This window comes from Pipistrellus kuhlii, unplaced genomic scaffold (genome assembly GCF_014108245.1).
Source record: "Pipistrellus kuhlii isolate mPipKuh1 unplaced genomic scaffold, mPipKuh1.p scaffold_m20_p_3, whole genome shotgun sequence".
NCBI classification, from domain to species: domain Eukaryota; kingdom Metazoa; phylum Chordata; class Mammalia; order Chiroptera; family Vespertilionidae; genus Pipistrellus; species Pipistrellus kuhlii.
The window spans coordinates 175,637,404-175,660,861 of NW_023425529.1; the positions used below are offsets into that span (position 1 = coordinate 175,637,404).

Here is a 23,458-nt window from a genome sequence, read left to right on the forward strand (position 1 = left end):
TCAAAAAACAAAAAGAGTTTACTAGTACAGAAAGGTATTCTGTAGTGTGAAATGAAAGCATCATGTGTTTGTACAGAATGCCACAGAACACACATGCAGCCTGTTTATTCCTTGCACAACTCCATATACTGAAGTATATTTATGTTAAGATATTGTTCATGAACATATTTTTGTGATGAGTTATCTCTGCCTTTATAATAGAGTCTTCAGCAGACAGCTTCTGGCCAAAATGCAGCCTCCATTTCTGAGCCATGAGTGCTGGGTGTGGCCAGGAAGCTAAGTTCTAGCACATGAAATATGAAGGGAAAGGAAGCATGTACTGCTCGGCTAGCATGGCTCAGTGGCTGAACATTGACCTGTGAACCAGGAGGTCGAGGTCAAGGCACATGCTTCCTGGTTAGGGCACATGCCTGGGTTGTAAGTTTGATCTCCAGTAGGGGGCGTTCAGGGGCCAGCCAATCAATGCTTCTCTCTCAACTTCGATGGTTCGATCTCTCTCTCTCCTTCTCCCTTCCTCTCTGGAGAAAAAGAAAAGTGTGCACCTTCTGGGCCTGCCTTCACACAGAAGTGTGGCCATCCCCACCTTTCTTCCCATGGACTTGAATATGGATAAGGGCTTAAGATGGCAGAGCAGTTAGATAAAAGGGGTCTGAGCCAGGGATGGGGAACCTTTTTCCTGCCACGGGCCATTTGGGTATATAATATCATTCTCAGACCATACAGAATTATCAACGTAAAACTTAGCTTGCTGTATTTGGTTAAACATTTAATTAACTCACCCCTAATACCTTGCCAGGGCCAGACAAAATGATTTCATGGGCCTTATATGGTTCATGGGTGGGACATTTCCACCCCTGGTCTAGGGTTTTGAAACATAGAACCTACATCTGGATCCAGAACTGCTTATATACAATTATTATGTGTGTGTGTGAGAGAGAAAGATGTTCAAGGCACTTCTATGCTGGTTTTCTGTGATGGCAGGCAAATCTGTAGCATAAATGATACAATTTAGTTTGTCGTTGGAATATGAGGTTTGTGCTCAAATGTGCAATTAGGTGTCTACTCAAAGTTCAGATCGTGTTTGCGTGATCTCTTGGAGTATATTTTGCTTTGTAATATGGATTCTGTTTTATGCGAGCAAACGAAAATCTGTTCATACATTTGTGTAACTATTATGGTTATTCAAAAATTTGGGAACGATTTAAATAGCCTCCAGAGAAGTCTGACTGTTGGACTCTCTTTAATTAGTAAACCACCATCAAGAACAAATACACTAGTTCTCTAAAAAAGGTTTAACCTCAAGTCTTGCCCTACATATTTTCCATCTTCACATCTCGTTTGGTTTACAGAGACCACTTCTTAGACTGTCTCCCTCCTCCAGATTGCTTTGGAATTTGTCTCTGAGAATTGCTCTTAACCAGCTGCCTTACCCCAAGGACCCACCCACACTCTATAAGCCCTGGGCCTACGCCACACAGCTTTCTGGAGGGCTCATTTCTAATGTCTGCTCATAATCTATTTGGTTTTCCTTTGATTTCAGTGGTTTCGCTTCAATGATATATTTTGTCATACTTAGGGGAATTGTTAGTTTAAGAGGTTAATATTTACACATACTACAATGCAGTCCTCTCCAATGGAAACTCCTAAAAAAATAGACGTGTGGCTATCCTGATGGCAAAAAATCACTGGAAAACAAGAAAAAATACATCATATAATACAATAAATGGCTGCCAAGATTTGTAGGTTTCCAGAAATGATAAATGAGTTCTATTTTAGTACATTCTGAGGATCACTCTTATAAGCTCTGTTTTTGTTTTCAGGTTTTTTTTTCTTCTTCAAGTATTAGAATCTTGATTGAATGCTGACCCCCAAAAAGCAACCTCCAAAAAACTCATGCTCATAAATTCAGTGAAGGGTTTGGTTCACTCACAGGACCATCAGATAATGAGCTGGTTTAAGTTCTCTAACTAAAATTTTTATTAGCTCAAGTTCCATTTCACCTTTTCAAGCTCTAATCTTAAAGCTGTCAGCATAGCTACCACCAACAAATAGTATAAATGATACAGACAATTAAGCAAAGTCTTTTCCGAATCTGGCACCTAATACCTTAGGCATGAAACTGTATCTCACAAATACAACAAGCTTAAGTCTCTTCAAAAGGCTTACTGTTAAAAAAAATTATTGATTTTTTATTTTTTTACAGAGAGAAAGAGAGATGGATAGAGAGTAGAAACATCCATGAGAGAGAAACATAGACCAGCTGCCTCCTGCACTCCCCCTCCTGAGGATGTGCCCGCAACAAGGTACATGCCCTTGACCAGAATCAAACCTGGGACCTTTCAGTCTGCAGGCCAACGCTCTATTCACTGAACCAAACCAGATAGGGCAAGGCTTACTGTTTTAAACTAGATGCACTGGCATTAGCATTGAGTAGTTAATTGAAACTCTTGTTGATATTTTGAAGAACTTTAAATATTTGTTTCTGTTTAATAAAAGTAATAGTAAACATGGTAACTAAAGGATTCTTTGGTGCCCTTAAAAGAAGCTTCAAGTAGTTTGTATATTTAATATTATCTTTTTGTACTTCGATTAGTTATATGCATTTTACCACACAACTCTATGACCTTTTATAAAAGTTATATAGGGTAAAAAGTGAAAATCCCCCACTTCTACCTTTTGTTTCTGTTGTCCTAAAGTAACTGCTATTAACAATTCTGTGCCTGTTTAGCTGGGATTTGATGTATTCCTATTTAGTCATATACCCCAGCCTATAATTATATCAAATCTATGCCTATATCTATATGTCCCTATATCTCTATATGTATATATCTGCATCCTCACATTTTGTCATATAAGGTTGAGATATGCTATACATATTGCTCTTCCACTGTCATTTTCCAGATATACTATGTTGTGAACATCATCTTTTAGTTAGTGTATATGGATTTCATGCCATCATTTTAATGGTTGCATAGCATTCCAAACTGTAACCTAGTTTATACATAAAATTTTATTATTAACTATGGCATAGGCATGTCATTATAAGCAATAATTATACATTATAGGTGGAAATGTGTTTTTTTTCTTTTTTGTCAGTAATACACAATACAATTATGAACATCTTTGTGCATATATATTTTTTTATGAAGTTGTTTTATTATTTCTTTTGGTAAGGTGCTAAAATGGCCAGTTGCCAATTCAAAGGTATTTTAACTCAGCAATACCAAATAGAACAAAAATTCCTACACATTTTTATTCTAGAGGCTTCTCCTATAACCATACTTTCCCAGAGTAAATTCCAAACATAAAATTTTGTTATTAATACTGTTTATTACAAGGCATCACAAATGAGTTGTGGTGTCAAAGTAAATGTTCCACCCAGATAATGCTATAGTACTCCAGAATGATGAAATGCTTAAAATAGAGTATTTAAGTTAGAACTTGTAGATGAATATAATTACAGCTCTCATAATGCAACCATGCTATAGTGACACATCCAAGAGCAAATTCTTCCCAACATTCTTAGTATCGATATAAATGTCCAAGTGGTGAGCATATGTTTCTGGAATGTTTAATGTTTCTGTCGGCAGTTGGGCAGGGTTTGTCTTATTTTTGGGGAGCTATGTCATAGGTCGGTTAATACCTTCTTATGTCATTATTGCATTCCCTACAACAGATTTGATAAGGTATATGGAAATTTCTGAAAAGGTGAGCTGAGCATTCCAATCTGAACAACTTATACAAAGCAGAAAGAGTTGGCCAGAAGCACAGAATGATCCGCTGGCCTATAGTTGGAGTACCGTGATCTTTGCTGTAAAGTGTTTGACTTCACTTAAACTGACTTATGACATGTCACTGATCTAGTTTGTTAGCAAAACCAGTTTATGGAAACCAGATTTCTTCACTGTAAAGAGAGTGGGAGATTTTTATTTCTCATTGTAGATAGCTCAGTTGAACAGAACTGAGAAGATTAGCTTTGCTAGAATGGCAATTGTGGATTAATATTATATTGAAAGAGGGGCAAGGATGTCACACTAAGGTATCCAATCTGCATTGTTTTGCAATGCCAATGGCCACATTGGATTTACAGAAGAAATCGTATTTATATTTACACCAGGATTATAGAGCACTACACTGTGGGAAGATTTTTGGAAGAATCCAAAAAAACAAGGCAAACTTAGTTCAAGAGTTCACTAACTAACCCATGCTTCATGTAGCCCCACTCGAATCCTTGCTTCCTTCACCTAGAAACTATTTAGGGGATCATGGCATCTACAGGATTAGTCAGGGGGCCTGGGCATGAAAAATAATTTTATTGTACTTATTAGCCCTTTGGGTCAAGAGTTAAAAAGTTGATATACCCATTGATAACAAACGTGTGAGGATAACATTTAAAATAGTATCAGCATATTTGGGGGGCAGGGGTACTGTTGCCATATATTAGGATCACTTTTAGTATGTAATTTATACCTTTTTTTGATAAAATATGCTTTTCAGAGGGAAAAGGAAACAAGCCAAATAAATGTTATTAGATTAAAAAAAAAAATAGAGTCACTCTTTAGATGGGCTTTGAACAGTGAGCTTTCTCATGGTATTTGATTCCAATTGAAGAAAGTGAAACCAATTCTGTCTTCAATACAGTCCCAGAACAGATTGCTCATAAGCCATTGATTACTCAAATGGATAGATTATCCTATTTTAATTTTTATATATTTTGATGGTTTCCCCAAGAAGACACTCTTTGAGTCACACAGTTACATTCTAGGGGGAAAAGAAACATCTACATATCCCTTTCACGCTGCCAAAATAATAAGTGATGGGAACAAGGGTATTCACAACATTCCAAAGGCTAGATAATCTGCACATGTGCCTTACCCTTCTCTTGCGAAGTCTGACTTGATTCTCTGTGGGTTCCTGGGTGGTCAGAGGTTCCTTGGAGTGTAAACACCGCATGCCATCTCCCGAGCTGACCTTTGGAAGACGTTTGTTTTGATGTTCTGAGAAGCCACCCCTCTGCAGACCATTTTCTGCGGACATTCCACCAGGGCAGGAAGGAGGCTGCAGGAGGCAGCCCTCAGTATCTGCTTTTGATAACAGCAGTCCTCTGTCTGCACAGGGACCAGCGAAAAACTCATCTTGCACCGCACAGCAGGTGTTTCTTTCATGCTCCTCCTTGGGGAAGTCGGGTTTCCTTCGTTGCTGAGCAATCACAGCAGAATTAAGCAATTGCTTCTCAGGCACGATGTCCTTCACATTCAACGACTCACATCCATGTGTTTGGGACGCATCTTTTATTTCACTTAAGCTTATATCCTTACAAAGCTCCAGGCTTTTACTTATAATGTCAATCACTTTACTCTCCCTACTTGCTTCCACGAGGGCCAATTCAGCTCCGCCAGCCACTCCCCAGGAGTTGTAAGAATCTTGGTTTCTTTCCGTGGTAGGCAGCGTCTGGACTAAGGAGCCTGCTCCTTGGACGCTGTGCTGGTCTGAGGTTTTGTGCCTGTGGGACGTTAGGATCTGTTTATCCTCTGTAAGACATGGATCAGAATCGGTATCCTCATCAGAAACATGCACCAGGGTTTCCGTGCTGGCTTCCAGAGACAGAAACTGATCTTCACCTTCCTGGCTGTCACTTTCATCCACCTCCTTTGAAATGTGACCCATTGGCCTCCCAGGAAAATCTCTCAGCTCTGATGCATGGCAGCAGTCCGGTAGGGAGACACACTTCTCCTTGTGGTCCGCATTTAGAGTTGCATCTTTTTCCATGCTTGCCTGCAGGCTGTCAGCTACGAGTCCATGATGACATGCTGTGTTATGATCATCAGAACTGAAAGGCTGTCCCATCCATTGGGTCACATGTTCTTCCCAGCTTCTCTTCCTGATAGCTACAGACATGTCATTGTAGTTTAACAACAGATACAGAAATATATTCCATGTGAGGCCAAAGGAGATGGAACTCGGTGAAAGAACTTCAAATTTGCTGACTGAAGAAGACAGTGAGTTTTCTTATTTCACCACCTATTAAAATTTTTTAAAAAAATATATAATTTAGTACATGATTCTAAACTGAAAACATAACTTGGAAAAGAGAGCACTTAATCTATTCTAGAAAGATCAAATTAGAGAGTTTATAAAATTTATGTTTAATAGCTTTAATAGTATTCTTTTAGAAGCAGCTTGATATAAGAAGAAAATTTCACAGTGGATATTTATGATAAAAAATCACGGGCAGTATTTTAAAAGGCAGCTGGATTGATCAATCTATTAACGAATAAAGATGTAACTACTGGACATTGAAAACTTCAGTAAGAAAATATTTGGATTGCAATTCTTGATAAAATTCACTGCAGGACACTTGTTGTTCTAGCTTACATGCTTTCCTCATTTAGTTTTGTGAACACAAATCTTGACAGAAATCTATTTGCTGTTTGGTTTGAATTTCAACAAAGGCCACTAGGGAACCGTGCATGCAAAATCTGAGCTATAGAGACAGCATTTGTAATGTATTAGTGTGTGAAAGAGCAAATACAGATCCCAAACTCTCAGGATGTATTCACTCCAGGGAGTGACTAAGAAACATGAAATAATCCAGTTTAGCTCATATTAACACATAATTCATGGATAAGAAAGCATAACACATACCATTTACAATGCCTCAGGATGAATACATTTACATGCATAGTATTCCTGCTACTAGCTAGCTAGCATTATTGAGGCTAAGAGAAATTCAATAACTTGTTCACGGCTATAGATACATCTAGGAAGTAAGCCGGTAGTCAAAGTAGGCCCTGGTTCTAAGGCCAGGATGAGGTAGCCAACACACTTCATCGTCTCCGTGCAATGAGATCCTGTCTCCACCCCTTCCTTCCACATGTCTGTAGTATGTATAAAAACTAAACTCCGTAGGCAGGAATTCAGGGGAACCAGAAGGACAATGTGAGCATGATAAGGCCATCGGGATAATTCTTCAGAAATCTCAGTCTCTTTGGCTTGCATGGAGTTTAGTTTGTATACTTCTGTTAGAATTCGGCCATAAAAATCTAAGTAAACAAGAAAACCAGGCATAAGATAAGGTCAGAATATAAACACATTCCTGGTATCCATACTTTTTTACCTTTGAATTATTCAAACCCTTAGTTAAAGGAAACAAATTATGCCAGTGTAAACTCAGCCTTATGAAATGTTGTTCCGTAATGAAAGCGAATTCATGGACTGTAAAAGAAAAATCCCATTCACAAAGCAGACACTTCTAGTGTTGACTCCACATGGGGACCTTCAGCACATAACATGGATTGGCTTATTGATTTTAGCCGTAAACAAGATTAACTGCTGTGCTGGTTTTGGGTCACTTCAGGCTATTGAAAAGGACTGACTGCTCACCAAAAATTTCAAGCTATTCTGACTAAGCTCTAAGCACTTGCCAGAAAGGTAAATATTCCCATCCTGTGAAGACCAGTGAAGTTAAGGAATGTACTAGAAATTGGTTCCTCAGCCTGACCAGATACCTTTCTGGATACTATTTGGTGCCCTCAAAGGTCTGTGATCATCTTTAAAAAATGGTCAGCATTCACATTTTCCGTGTGGGCATTCATTCTCCATGCAAAAGAAAATAGAAAGACCCTGAACCCCATGCATAAGTCATTACAGTGTGGGAGGCTACAGAAAGTGGAAAAAATGCATAGATGCAGGTCAGAAAAAATTTGCTTTTATGGGCAAATTTGGGTTGTAATAGGGAGTTTCTGTTTTAGATGCTTTCTTTTCTTTATTTTTATCCAGTGTAGAAAGAGAGGGCTAACTTAAGAAATGCCAAGCGGTATTACTGTGTCATTCCTAAGCCTCATTTACATTTCAGTTGAGACTGAATTTTGGCTTCATTTCTTTTACTAAGAAATTATTAACCCCTTAGAGAACAGAGTACACTAAATTTTGCTTTTAAGACCTTATCTTAATATTAACTAACTTATTTAATTCAACCTTGGCAAGTATGTAAATATTTTTATATTATCAAAGAGAGGCAGTTCAACACGTTCTGAGACAATCTGGTTGCAAAGAAAGACTGTAAATTAGAAATATCCAACATAGTATTAAGTACTCTGTTCTAATTTCTAATCTAGGTTTTTTTAAAATTATTTTTGAATTATTCCTATGAATGTACATTGTCTTTTCTTTCAAGAAAAATGTCCTAATTATTATTATGACAACCATCACTACATTTTGAGTGCTTATTCCATAATATCCTGTGGTCTGATAGATTTAAAAAAAAGTTATCTCTACAAGCTTTCTTATTCATACTTCCTATTTAATTTTTGAGTTATAACATTTATGGTTAAAATCTGCCTCCATGATCTGAAAGCTTAACAGAATCTTAATAAGATGGAACACTGGATTCTTTTCAATCACGTCTCAGCGTATTGGCCTCATTTTCTAAGTCATCTGAATTGATTAGAATCCATCCTGCCAGGAAGATGTGAAGTCTTTGTAATAGTTCTGACTCTCCCGATGGACCACCTCATCAGAATGCCTTATTTAAAATTATATTTCTAAGCTGGCCTGTACGGCTTAGTGGTTGAGCCTTGACCCATGAGCCAGGAGGTCATGGTTCGATTCCCGGTCAGGACACATGCCCAGTTATGGGCTCGATCCCTAGTAGGGGCTGTGTAAGAGGCAGCTGATAAATGATTCTCTCCCATCATTGATGTTTCTATCTCTTTCTCCCTTTTCCCTCTTCTCTCTGAAATCAACAAAAACAAATAAAAATTATATTTTTAACTACTGACTACTTATTTTGTAAATTTCTATTACATTTTTTGGGTAAGCCCTTTTTATGAAATTTCATTCAGAATGAGCTCAGCTGCTGAGGATTTGGATGAAAAATCTGGAAAAGTATAGGTCATTCCAGGGTGTTGATTTTATGAAGTGAATTTCCATGGGGATTTTTCACTTCTTAAATGCATGTGTTCAAACACCACTGTATTAATAGTACAAGAAACTGTGTGTACCTCTAATTATGTAACATTTCAGAAAAATAATTGCAAAATGTCCAACTTTACTATTTGTGATATTAGTGCATAGGATGTTTAGATACAAAGTTATTTCAAATGAATTGTTTTGGCTAATTTTGTAGTATGAACACTCCATAAAGTAAGTACTTTATAGCATATAGAATTTATTTTTAAATTAATTGTAATCGTACTAAAATATGACATCAGACAAATAGATTCTATTGAGAATCACTGACATATATCTGATATCAAATGATCATTTGGCCTGTTTGTGAATTGTCCCTAAGGAAGAAGAGCCTGGTGAAAATCACTCCTGGTCACTCTATAGCCTGGGAGAACATGAGAAAAATGAAGGACTTGTGGCTGTAGAACCGATGGCAACACTGTCTGCCCATCATCATTCCTTAACTAATGTTTATTCAGTGCCATAGACATTGTGCTAAACCTTGGGAATATAAACCTAAATAATATACTGTATTCTACCTTTCCTAAAGAAGCTTACAACTTTATGGTAGAAACTCATGTAAACAAGGATATTAAGTTTTCACATAGCCACAAATGCCACAGAAAATTTAACACAGAGGAAGGGGTCATCAACTCTTCCTCCTTTTCCTCTCTCCCTCCTCCCTCTTCATTTTCTAAATCATTTGAATTGACTAGAATCCAGATTGGGAAGTCTTTGTAAATGTCCTGACTTTTGCCCCAGTTGGTTTGGCTCAGTATCTAGAGCATTGACCTGAAGACTGAAGAGTCCCAGCTTTGATTCTGATCAAGGGCACATGCCCTGGTTGTGGGCTCCATGCCCAGTAGGGGGCATGCAGGAGGCAGCCAATCAATGAATCTCTCTCTCCTTTCTTCTCTGAAATCAATCAATATATATATATATATTTAAAAGTCCTAACTTTTAAAAGTTTTTGTAAAAATCATTCTTTCTTTCTTCCTTTGTCTGTTCCTTTCTTTCAAGTAGTGTTGGTGATGGTGCAAACATTAGATAGGGCCTCTAGAGGAGGGAACCCCTGAATGAGGCCCTCTGTGGGAAATTTCCTGCTTCCACAACATCCAGGTCAAATGGGAGTTGAGATGTATTTCCCACTCTATATGCGAAGTCTTTCTTTCCTTTTGGATTTAGATTTTTACTATTCTAGAATCACCTCTTTAGAAAAGATAACAGAAGCATCATTAAGCTCCAGAGAATTACTTGCAACTTGAAAACTCACCGGTCACACATTTCTATGGAGCATTTCAGAGAAAACTAATGGGAGAAATTTTTCAAAGGAAAAGAATGCCAGATAATTTCTCAGAACTAATGAATTTAGTTTTAAGATTGAAGAGAATCCATGGAATATCCAATAACACAAAGATCAGGAATAGATCACACCAATAAACATTATTGTGAAATTTCAGAAATTTAGAAATAAAATGATCGTAAATATTATCAGAGTAAGGAAAAAGAAACTACATATTAGGTATTGGGAATCAGAACAATGTTAGATTTCTTAATACTATATATAAGACAGGTAATGATTGGTTGCCTCCTGCATGCACCTGATGGGAGATCGAACCCGAAACCTGGGTATGTGCCCTGACTGACAATAGAACCCGCCGGCTCCTGGTGTAAGCACCAACCAATTGAGCCCACTAGCAAGGGCTATAAAATGTTTTAAAGAACGGAAATGTAATCATTTTATACTACTGGCTTAGCTGTGAAATTTTTTGGTAACCAAGACAATGCAAACAGTAAATACTGACTTGATAAAAATTTTAGATAAACTATTTTCCAAGCATAGATTTTTTTTGGGGGGTGAGGTTAAGGAAGGTAGGCAGAGTAGTTTCAGAGAACAAATGTTTAATTTTCTATAGTAGGAAGTGAACTGATAATATCTAAAATGGAAAAAAATAGTGTAACATTGTTTAGAAGTATGGAAATAAATAACAGGAAAAATAGCTAAAATTTTAAAAAAGTATTATGCTTCTAAATATTTTTGCTTAAGATAGGGAAACAAGTATCCTATCTATGAATCTCAGAAAGCATGTTAAATAACAATTTAAATTTTAATATGTTCCAGAGCAGGAATTTTAAGACAGGGCTGATGCGTAAATACAGTGATGAGCAAAAGTTGGTCTACAGTTGTGAGTATGTGAAACACAGAGTTTAGTCTTGTTTATTCTTGTCCTATATTGTCCTATATTATAAAAGGCTAATATGCGAACAGTGGAACAATTGAACAACTGGTAGATATTACTTGTGCTGACCACCAGGGGGCGTGTGCGGAACATGGTGGGCATTGGGTATGGAGGGATGGTAGAGCAGGTGAGTGGGGGTGCCAGATCAAGACAAGGCGCCCTGTTGCTGTCATCAGGGTGAACCCCTGGTGGTTACTGAAAATTATTTGTTCCTTCAAGCTGTGGTTCTGCCCAGTGCTCATACCTGCTGCTGGCATCAGCCCCACTCACATCCACTGCTGGCGCCCAGTGCTGGTCCCGATCATTCGGTGCCATCAATGGGTGCAAGCTGCAACTGCCAGCCCTAATTGCCCGCTGAGGGCTTCTCTATCTCTCCCTGCTCTTGAGGGGTGATCAGAGCAGCAGTCAATGCTCACACCCACTGCTGGTGCTGGCCCCAATTGCTCCACACTATCAGCAGGTGCAAGCAGGGATCGCCATCAGTGCATGGGAGTGGTGGTGGCCGGAGTGGTGGGAGGGACTGGGTGGGGGCATGGAGGATGGGCTGAGACCCACCCCAGTGCCAACCACAGCCTTGCAACCTACAGTTCCTTTCAAGGTTCACAAATTCATCCACTGGGCCCCTTGTCTATAATAATAAAAGTGTAATATGCTAATTGGACTGGACAGCTGAATGACCTTCTGGACATCCTTATAGATGACCTTCTGGACAATGCTGCAGTGGGGGCTGAGGCAGGGCAGTTAGAGGCAATCAGGCAGGCAGGTAGAGTGGTTAGGGGTGATCAGGCAGGCAAGTAGATGAGTGGTTAGGAGCCAGTGGTCCAGGGTTGCGAGAGGGATATCCAACTGCCTATGGTAGGACATCCCCAGATTGTGAGAGAGTGCAGGCTGGCTGGGTTGAGGGACCTCCCCTCCCCAACCAGTGCATGAATTTCATGCCCTGGACCTCTATTATTATATATATTTTCTATACAAAAAAAACTGTAAACCTACTTTTGCTCACACCTGTATGCTTATAGTTCCTCTATAATATATTTAATAGGACCAACCTATTCCCCTTTGTTTCTGCTCCACACAGCATCCCCCTCCCTCACACTCACAATTATACACAAACTTGCCTCACACTTTCAGCAAAATAAAGGTGTCAGTTTGGTACTTATTTTTGACCACCAATGTCAGTGCAGTTTTTCATGAGGTTCTTAAGTGATTTCTTCAATGGCTTCCTTTCCTCCCCACCCTTCTGGGAACTTGTGGAGCAATCCTCTTAACTATAGTCTTCTAAAAGTATTACCTGGATAGAAGTTTAGGACATTGAAAATAATATGTAAATAGAATTAAATGAGTAAATACATATCAAGAGAGGAATTATCGGTCATGTTCCAATTTTCGTGGATGCCACACTCTCAATTTTTGAAAAGACAGCAACTGTTTGATTCATTCCTTCAAATGTGTATATCTTGTTTTCTCCTTTCAGAACACAGATGTTATATTTCATTACATTACATTACATAATATAATATAATATAATATAATTAATTATATCATGTAAAATTCTGAAATCTATCTACCTATCTAATCATATACATATACATATACATATACATATGCATACGCATATGCATATGCATATGCATATACATGTATATATGATTGACCCCCCCCTGGATAATCTGGATAATTGTTAAACACCTTCACACAATTCCACATATATAATAGAAGGGAAAATAAAGTCATAATAGTCCTGCCGATTTCTCTTTAATTTTTCTACTTTTTCCTTGAATAGCCAGGGTTACTTCTGACTTCCCTTAGTGTCTTTCTTCTTAATTACCTGTTCCATGTTAAATTTCTAGGATATGTGCTTCCCCTACTACTCTAAAGAATATAGATGTGTCATATCTATCATGTAGCAAGTTCACAGTAACTCTAGCAAGGAAGAAAATATATAAGGGGGGAAATCTTTTAATTAAAAGTAGGTTAAACTCTCTGAAATGCTGTCTTGCAAGAATAGAGAATGAGGATACGTAAATCAAGAAAAGAACCCTTCACTACCGGCCTGCTTTGTTACTACATGAAAAGGGTCCAGTGAGGTGGAGAGATTGGGGACATCTATAGTGATTTGAAATCTTAATGTATCTTAATGTATCTTAGCCTACTTGCAAGAAGTCTCCTTTCCACACAGTGAGTGCCCTGAACACTTGGAATTGAATTAGATAATTAGAGCAGAATCAACAACACAGAAACAGCATCACAGGTTAACACAGTTCTTCAAAGGTGCACTTACTAATGTCAAAGGAAATCTTTATTACAGTGAGCATTTGTGGAGGCTAAAATGAAATTCTTTTTTTTTTTTTTTTATGGAGACGTCAAAGAAAAAAATATCTAACAAACTAAATTGCATACCTTTTGGCATCTTCCTATTGCCGCTAAGTCAATGGCAACAGGCAGAGGATTCATTGCCAAACTGATGTTGCCCATACAAGATGCCTAAGAGCAGCAAGAAATCATAGGGCAGATCCAATTTTTCTTAAATCTTTAAGTAAATGTATGGACAAATCGCATGAAAATGTGTTGTTACTACACATTTAAAAAAACATTTCTGAGTCTAGTTATAGTGGCCAACGGTTAGTAAAAAAAAACAATTAGTGCTTTTTTATTTAAAATATTCATGCTACCTCATCTAAGTTATGGGAGAAAGAGAAAGCTTTAATAATATAATGTAAGAATTTCTCTCCATTTGATTTCATATAGATTCCTTTCTTCAGTGGCAGTCTATGTCTTACCCCTTCACAAAATTATCCATCTACTTTTACATCCTTTGCCAAATGTTGGCATTTACTCGTTACACTTCATTAGCTGTTGGTAGGGGAAAAAATTCCTGGTAAAATTCTTTATTGATAATTGCTTAATGAAGCTTACAATATTATATATGAAATAACTTCCAGGCCTTTGGACTGTCTGGGAAACATTAACAATTTTAGTAAATTATAGAATGAACCACCTATAATGAACTAAGTCAGTGGAATAAGTAGTACATCACCTTTTCCAAGAAACACACCCAACCTTCCATCATTTTTTGGTCTTTAGAAAACAAAAAATGAAGTGGTATCTAATTAAAAACATTTTCTTTAATATTTTCCTATTTTTATGTATAGCTCACTTTTCCTGAGCTTGGAAAACATTTTCTCATTCTTAGCTTTCAGAGGCAAAGATATTCCAGGAATCAGGCGAACTTGAAAATTAACTGTCAATCCTCTGGAAACAGCTCATCAGAAAAGAGCAGGGTGATACAATATTGCAAGGTATTATTTCCATGGTACCTTCTATTTTTACCTCCAGGTTCCTGCTATTTAACGGAGACTTAGTAGTTTCTAATTTTCCTCCAGGGAGGAGCCCAGATACTGGCAATGTTTGACTTACCACCACTTTATAGCTCAGTCCCGCCAGGTTTGCAGATTCTCTTAATGTTTTCTTAAGCAACCCACATGTAATCTGAGGAAATCTTGGAACATTTAGTGATATTTTCTGATAGCACTGAGACTTTGCTGAGGGTAATTGGTTTCCAAGAGATCCCATAATTAGCATAATCATGGAGGACGATGTTGCATCATGTTTGCAGTAATTTCTAGATATCTGTATTTTCTTTGAATTTCCATGTTTTATTTTTAAAATAGTACACAGTAATCTTAATAATAGCATCCTTTCCTATGCAGAATTCTTTGAGCATTCAGAACTTCAGTGTATCTTAGATATTTCTTTAATTAAATTCATTAATGAATAATGAATCATTTATGTTTTTTTTTTTTTTGCCTTGATATGTCTTTATCTACAGAATCCCTTATAACCAAAGAAAAGTATTGCCTTTGCTCCAAACTCTTTTTTTTTCACATGGAATTTTTCATGCAACAGGAAATACCTTAGAGTTAAATTTGATATCAAGAGTTTGGCTGCCTTTTTCTTTGGATGGCAAATCAGTATGACTGAAATAGTGTTTTGCTTTATTATAAAAAGACATTTCTATTCAACAAGGGACATGGATTATAATGCTTTATCAACAGCATGGTGATATGTGGCTTTGCTTTAAGTGCCACTATTTTTAGCTTTGCTATCATTTCTAAGAACACTCTAACAGTAGACACAGTAATCACTAAATATAAATAAGAGATATGACTCCATCAACACAAGTGCTCAGGTAGCTAGGTGATAACAGGATACTAAGACTTCGGTCATTCAATTAGTTCAACTTTCACTAAAATTCAGAATATGAAATCATTGAGAACTTGGCTACTTTCGTTAGGTTGGTATCATCCTACCAGGGGTCAATGACTGATGTCAACTTTTGTCCTCTGTATTTAATATCTCTAGTTTTCATTTTACTTTGTCTTCTGTCTATGTGCATTTAGGCTTGGTTTTATAACCAAGTGTTCTTCTCTAAATCCAGTTAATAGTAGGTGCATTAAAAACTTTTTAAAATTGATTTTTCACAGAAAGGAAGAGAGAGGGATAGAGAGTTAGAAACATCAATGAGAGAGAATCATCAATCAGCTGCCTCTTGCACACCCCCTACTGGAGATGTGCCTGCAGCCAAGGTACATGCCCTTGAAGATAATCTAACCTGGGACCTTTCAGTCCGCAGGCTGAGGCTCTATTCTATTATGAGCTAAACCGGTTTCGGCTAGAAACTTTTGATGATCATGATAATAGTAACAAAAAGCTTTCATTTTTGTGAAGGTAGGATGTCTGTTAAAGAATCAGTCTTTCCCCCCTAACCTCCTGTGTTTTGGGTTAGTTCAGTGGTCGGTAAAGTCATTAGTCAACAGAGCCAAATATCAACAGTACAATGATTGAAATTTCTTTTGAGAGCCAAATTTTTTAAACTTAAACTATATAGGAAGGTACGTTGCTATTAACTTAATTAGGATACTCCTAAACTGGCCTTTGCTAAAAACTCAAGGGGCCAAAGAGTCACATGTGGTGTGTGGCCGCAGTGTGCCGACCACTGGGTTAGTTACTTAAGTTTGTGTTCTTCGGTTCTCTTGTGCCTTAACGGGAATAATAAAAAATTGTTGAGGGGAAAAGAATAATATTGAGCTAAAATAACAACATTGAGCTAATAGTGCATGTAGAACACTTAACTTGTGGCATATTGCAAGAACTCACTTGATGCTAAGTAACTTGATGCTGATAAAGACAATGGCAATGACTCCTTTAGTTTTTGGTTGATCTTATCTGCAGAATCCATGGCTTGAACAGGAGCTGGATCCATCCCTTGGATGCTCATGTTATTTCAACATAGATGAGTGATTTTAACCAAAAATGTGAAACGCCATGATTCTTTCTTTCTTGATTAATTGACTTATGCTTTTTTAAAACAAAACATTTGTTTGTTATACTGTATGCAAAACAATGTTTTTGCATACAGAATCTTCATGTGAAACTCAAATGACCCAGTGATGTAAATATTTTCTTTATCTTCCCCACTTTACCAATAAAAAGCAGAAGCTTAAGGTAGTTACAGGGCATGTTTCAAATCATAGGGCATCAAGTGGCAAATATGCAAATGAGGGCCAATATGCTGACTGCCCACAGGGCTTTTCAGTATACCATTCCACTTAAATTGTGGAGACTTCACTTGAGCTCTGCTCTCACTGGCCTGTGTAACTTTTCATTTCAGACTATTTCTGGATGCTCATGCTTCCTTCTAGCTCTTACTGAATTCGTCATGGCATCTTATGAGAGTGTTGTTAACCTCTGGCCTCAGGCTCTGATGACTCTTGACAACCTCTTATTTTCTTTCCACTTTAAAAATTATTATCCTATCATTACAGGATGTTTGGGAAAACAGTTCCACAGTGCCTACTCTTCAAGACTGGTTTTGCTTTGCTGTCTTTCCTCTTCCCATCCTATTTATTCCACAAACATTTGTTGACAGGCAGGTATTGACAACACCTGACATGTTAGGTATTTTGCTAATTTGTGGGAATAAAAAGAAACACTGAATTTCTAAACTGATTCTCTGATTTTGCTAGTTTCTTCTGATCTAATTTCCACAGATAGGACTAATTTTATCTTTGAATTATTTGAATTGTATTGCTAAAACACTCCAATTCAGCCCTAACCAGTTTGGCTCAGTGGATAGAGCATCAGCCTGCAGACTGAAGGGTTCCAGGTTTGATTCTGGTTAAGGGGATGTACCTTGGTTGTGGGCACATCCCCAGTACGGTGTGCGCAGGAGGCAGCTGAACTATGTTTCTCTCTCATTGATGTTTCCAACTCTCTATCTCTCTCCCTTCCTCTCTGTAAAAAATTCAATACAATATATATTAAAACACTTCAATTCAGTCTAACCCCAAACAACCTTTTCACATATACAACCAGCTACAGTAGTTTTTTTTTCTTCCCATCTATCTTTTTTGTTTGTTTGTTTTATTAATCCTCACCAGAAGACATTTTTTTTCCTATTGTTTTTAGAGAGGGGAGAGACAGAGAGAAACATTGATGTGAGAGAGACACATCAATAAGCTGCCTCCCACATGCACCTTGGCTTGGGCTAAGGATAGAGGTACAACCAAGGTATATGACCTTAACTGGAATTGAACCTGTAATCACATCCCCACAATCCATGGGCTGATGCTCTAACCGCTGAGCAAAACCAGCTATAGCTCTACCCATCTATCTTAATTCATGTGAAAGTTTATATGCATACTGTTTGCACTGCTTTCTAGCTTTTTGTGTGTGTCAGAGTTCCTATGTAATCTTTTCAAGTTCACTTATACACTCTATAATTCACTGAATCAAAATAAATAATCTTTTTTTTTTATCTAGGTCTCAAGATCCACATTTCATCTTTATTCTCTTTAACTTCATAAAAAACTAAGCCCATCTATTTCTCAAAACTCTGTGAACTGACTAGCAATTTAATGCCGAAAGAGAGCCATAGAAGTAAGTGTTGTATTTCTACATCCACACCAAATTCAATCTGTAGGCGGGCTTCTCCATAAACCTGTTTAGTTTAAGTGATGCACATAAGGGATTAGCATTCATGTGAGTCAAGAAGGCACAAAAATACTTATGCCTCTTCCTAAAATCTGGAGATTTTTTACTTTTCCATCATCCTCTTTAAATCCTCATCTCCTAAATTCTTGATATTTATCTCTATGATGATATAATGATCTGATCCAGATTCAGGCTATCTCTCAGGTCTTTCCTGTACTCTAAGATATCTATGGAAAGATTCTCATTTAAGATAATTGACTACTGATACCAATTCATTCACTTTCCAAGAAGAAACAAAAAGGTAAATTTTAAATGTACCAACTCAGGCTTACTTTTGGCCTGTAAGACCCAATCCTCTGTAAGGTTCAACCATGCCTAAAAATTCTCCTGTTTTAAAAATAATAATGCCCTGAAGAAAAAAAAAAAATAGAGTGATGTGCTTTTTTTTACAGCCCCTCCAAGAATTATGTAAGTCAGTTATACAGGCCATTTCTTTACTGCACTTATTCCTCATTCCAATAATGTGTGTGACATTGGAGGCATTGACTAGTGTAACTTTTAAGTGGTAATGACATCCAATCTGTTTCACAAAAATGAGAGAGAAAAATAAAACATCCCTGCACACATGTTCTCTAGAGAAATGGCATGCCCTAGAAATGACATGCATTCGTTTTTATGAGAAAGGCTCCCCACTTGGAAAGTGCTGTGTTTCAGCATGCCTAGCAACATGTATTGTCACATATGAAGTCTGATCCAGATGATCCAGCCAACTCTCCCATTTTACATTGCGTTGGTCGGACATTTATTTATGTGCTGGAACAAATTCTGTATTCTACAGCTGAAGGGTCTTGCAGAAGGCTCGGCATTGACATAATCAACTAAAGGACTGGATATAAGCTATAGAAGGGAAGATGAAAGGAAGTGGGCTTTTTGGTTCTAGAAATGTACGCTTATGTTTTCATATGTCCATTTAGGCTTTTTATAGTCCCACTGAGGAAAAACCCATAGGACTGGAATGGACTTGCAGCAACAGAAAGTTAGGTTAGCTAAGAGAAGGGAAGTCTACGTACGTTAAACCAGTTTCAATGGGGAGTAGTAAAATCTCTGAACATCGTTGTTTAGGTCAGTTCATTATGATTCCCTTGAATACAAGGATATGAACCAGACAAGCTCTTTTCTAGCCCTTGCTAAGTAACATACGTTTAAAATTACTGTGATTATTAGCATATGGACTGATTTTTCTTGGCATAATCATGAGATATAACAAAATAGGCACAAACAAGTTACTCCCTTAAAGTGTTTGTTGAAGGCATTATAAATCTTTTTTTTTAAACTTTCATTTGAGAAAAATTTATTACTAAATTTGGTTCCTTTAAAAAATCATTATTCCCCCCCCCCCCCCCCCCCACCCCTACACACTGTAATACTGGTGGCAGGTTTTTTTTTTTTTTTTAATTTTCTGTCTAAAAGTAGATTCCTACTGGACTTGTGAATATTTGATTCTGCATAATGATTAGTTAAGAGCAGGATGATGTAGTATAAAGATATCTGAACTATAAGACAGAGTACCGTGGTTCCACTGTTCTCTCTTCTACTAGCTAGTGGTGTGACCTTGGACATGTCATTTTTGAATATGATTCCTGAACTCTTCTGACAGCCTCTTCACAGCATTAGATGAGTGATGTCTTACATTATTTTCTTCCTTGAAATTCTACTCAGAAATTTTATTGAATCATAGTTTACATAAGTCAGTATTTTATATTTTTAACATACTTAAAAATAGATTATTTTTACCACACTTTAAAGTCCTAACATGAGTTAACTTGTTAGTGAACAGTTAAAATGCACCAAGAGAGGCATAGAGTTTAAGAATAATTAGCTAATACAACAAGTGGTTACCTTGTAATGGGTAAAAGTTTATAATTACAACACAATTTCTTGTGACTCAACTATCCAATAGCTCTCATCTTTCATTTAATATGTTTTGGTAATACACATGGATATTTGTTCCCTTCACATACCATTGTATATTACTTTTATAAAACGATTGATTTCATTATAAATATTCAGAAATATAAATATAATAATATGTTATGTATTAAAAAAATCAAACACATGATCAGATTTTCATACAATTGTAGTAATTTCCAGCTGCCTTAAAATAGTAATAATGAATGTTATTGTCATTGGGATTTACTTCAGTTATTCAAAAATATTCACAAAAATCTGACCTGAATAGTGAATGCAGGGAATTCACTATTTATAAATTCATAAATTAAATCCAATTCTGATATTTAATATCTTAAAACTCAGATGAAATACTACTTAGGACAGGTTACCCATTCACTTTTGTTAAAAATTCACGAAACATTTAAGCTGTACATTAGCAGCCTGACCTATGGTCAAAGCTGGTTTGGGAACATATTGAGGAGTCCAATCTTCATATTTTAAATGAGACAAAATATCCTTTGGAGATTCACTATCAAGAAAAGTCACTCTAGTGCTATCTACTCTCTCTGTTGGCAAAAGAAGGGAAATAAAAAGAATTCATTTAGACCTCGCACTTATGCGTGAGAATATGCATTTGTTTCAGAGTATGCCATCTAACAAGAAAGTTTGTCTTGTAGCTCTGCTGATACATAACTTAAGAAAAAGAAAAGGGATGAAAAGAACATCTTAGTTTATGGAGGAAAAGAGGCGAGTCACTCCGGAGCCTATGTCAGCACTGACATTTTGCTAAAAACAATTTGACTCTCAGTTTTCTACCCACTACACATTTTCCACTCCTGATTCCGTGGCTCGGCTCTAAAACCTAGCAAATCCACCACTTGCTGCAAGAGGCTGACACTTCTCCCCATCCCTCTGCCTCTCCAGAGATCGCCTCCAAGTATAAAAACAGGGAGCCCACCGCGTCTTACCTAGACCGGGAGGAGCTGCGACGCCCAGGCGTGACATAGTTCAACTCTCAGGTTAGCCAAGAAGTCTGCTGCGCCGTTAGTTTCCCCAGCATCTACGTTCCCGGACCGTTGGTTGAGATCATGGCTCTATTCTAAGCAGTTCTGCGCAGTGTGTGATCCTCACAAAAACACCCCCGGCAGCTGGAGGGAGCCTCAGCCGGAGCAGGAGCCTGTCAAGGCGCTCCCGGGACTTCTGTCTCCTGCGCTCAGACTGATGTTTTGCGAGAGGGGCCTCCACCAGCAGGCCCAGATTGCCTGGGAAGCATTTCCTGCCTCCCTCCGAGGGGTGTGCATGGGAGAGAGGCTGCACGAGGGGAGGGGAGGGGAGGGAGAGGGAGCGCAGAGCCCGCCTGGGCGTTGTAGGAGTTCTGATTTTACACAGAACTGAAGTGAGTTTGTCAAAGCTCTTGAGGTGATTAGCTGGAGAGTCATAAAGTCCTAGAGGTTTTTTTTTGTTTTTGTTTTTTTTTTTCTTCTAGCCCGCCTTGCTTATGAGGGGGGGGGGGGGGGGCAGGGAAGGAGAAAAAAAGAAAATACAGCTCCCGCCCTCCCCTACAGCTTTTCCAGTCTATGAAATGTATAGACACAACTTCGCCCAAATACCTCTGCAGCTCTCCTTTCAAAAGATCTTTGGAGAGAGCAAGAGACGGAAATGTAGTGTGCATACCGTAATGCTTCCAAAGGTGAAATCCTCTTCTCCCCTTCTCATGCTTGAAAACGCTGAGGCCTTGCAGACTCTATACCTGAGATGGCCTGGGAGTGAAATTCTCCAGGATCCAGGAAAGGAAGGGTATGTTTGCTCCAAAGACCCCAGAATTCTTGCACAGCCTTCAAGCAGTTTGTGTCCTGGCCCATGCAGCCTGCCTTCCCTCTAACTCAGAGTCCTCCCGTTACACAAACTCAGGGCTAGCAGGGCAGAAGACAGACTCCATCTTGATCCTATTACAGCCCTGCTGACATGAACCACTTGCAACTGCTTCCCTCCAGCCTGACAGAGTCCCTGAATCACGTCTCCAGAGCAGCTCACGGATCTGCGTCCTCCGTCCGACACAGATTTTTTGCGAACTCTCATCTGTTTATCTTTTCTGCTTGCCTGAGCCTCCACTGAATGACTTCCTCCTAGCTGCTCCAGGCTGGGAACTTGGACTACCATTTGGTTTTGATTAAAACCAGACAGGCAGCCCGGGAGAATGTAGGGAATAAGCTAATGGAAACAGCAAGTGTGGCTTTAATTAGGGCATCAATTAATAATAGACGCTCGCTTGTCTTAGCATAAGATGACACAGATAGAAGCGCAGGGGAAGCGCAAAAGTTTTAGAAAAGTTGTACCCATTCGCATTCTCTCATGACCCAAGGTTCTCCTTGGGGAGAGCGGAGGGGGGGAAGGGAGGAGGGCGGTGGCCCTGGGACATCAGGTTGAGGAGAGGCCAGCGGAGTGGCCTCTTTGTTTATACCAGGGAAACAGGAAGCGGCATCTCTGAGTTTAATTATCTTACTCGGTTGAAATTGCACAGTAATGTCTCACTTCTGTTTTACTTACAAGTCAATGGATTCTTCTGCTCTGTAGGACGAAAGCATCCCCCAACCCCCGGGATTAGGTCAATCTGATTATTGGATCTATGTGTGGTTTGCACTTTTCTAGAGATTTCCAATAATGAGAGGAAGGAGGGATAATTTCAATACAGTGAATGAGTAATATATGAAGAGGCACAAGAAATATTAAACCTATTAGCCCTAAGATCCCTTATGAGAGGTCTCTGAAATTGTAAGTTGTTTTCATGATTCATGACTCTTCTCAGTTGGCTCTAAGTTTTATAAGGGCTGACAGATACTTGGATGCCACAAGGAATGGATATCGTTTCAGTGCTTCCTGAGAATATCGGGTAGGTGATAACTCAAAGAAGCACGATATTATACTTGCTATTTCTTTTCTTATTAGGAAACTAAAACCTCTCAAAAATAATATCAAGCATGGTAAGTGTCAAGAATGATATATTGTGCGCGAATTTGAAGGTGAGAAGCAGTCAAATAAAGTTGTAGGCAGAAGCAATTTTTTAAAGTTTATATCAAAATATTGCTCATTAAAAACGAGTATTTAGACTAATTTAACCATCAACCATATGGCAAGAAGGAAGCCCATACTTTCATGAATTATTTGAGGTTATTCATCTTTATATTCAAAATGTCTCCACTGAAACTATGCCATTAAATTTTTCCAGTAATCTCTGTGTGTATTCTTATTTTACAGATAAAGTATTAGAAATCTGTGGAAGTAATTTTCTCCCAATGAAATGATAGAAAGTGGCCAACTAGACATTG

At 38.1% G+C, this 23,458-nt stretch overlaps 1 protein-coding gene across 4 annotated transcripts in view; it reads right to left on the reverse strand.

Annotated features, from left to right (window-relative positions):
• The window catches only part of DLC1 (DLC1 Rho GTPase activating protein), a 360,572-nt gene extending 339,075 nt beyond the window's left edge, over nucleotides 1-21,497 (reverse strand). Inside the window, exons 1-2 of one of the 4 annotated variants that reach the window (XM_045588917.1) lie at nucleotides 21,101-21,448; nucleotides 4,876-6,021 (exon numbers count right to left, since the gene is read on the reverse strand). In XM_045588917.1, the coding sequence (XP_045444873.1) occupies nucleotides 4,876-5,898 (1,023 nt within the window). In that variant the 5' untranslated portion in view covers nucleotides 5,899-6,021; nucleotides 21,101-21,448. Of the gene's footprint in view, nucleotides 1-4,875; nucleotides 6,022-21,100 lie in introns of all 4 variants that reach the window. The other 3 variants (XM_036459000.2, XM_036459001.2, XM_045588918.1) reach the window with 3 other exon arrangements.
• Nucleotides 21,498-23,458: the final 1,961 nt, after the last annotated feature.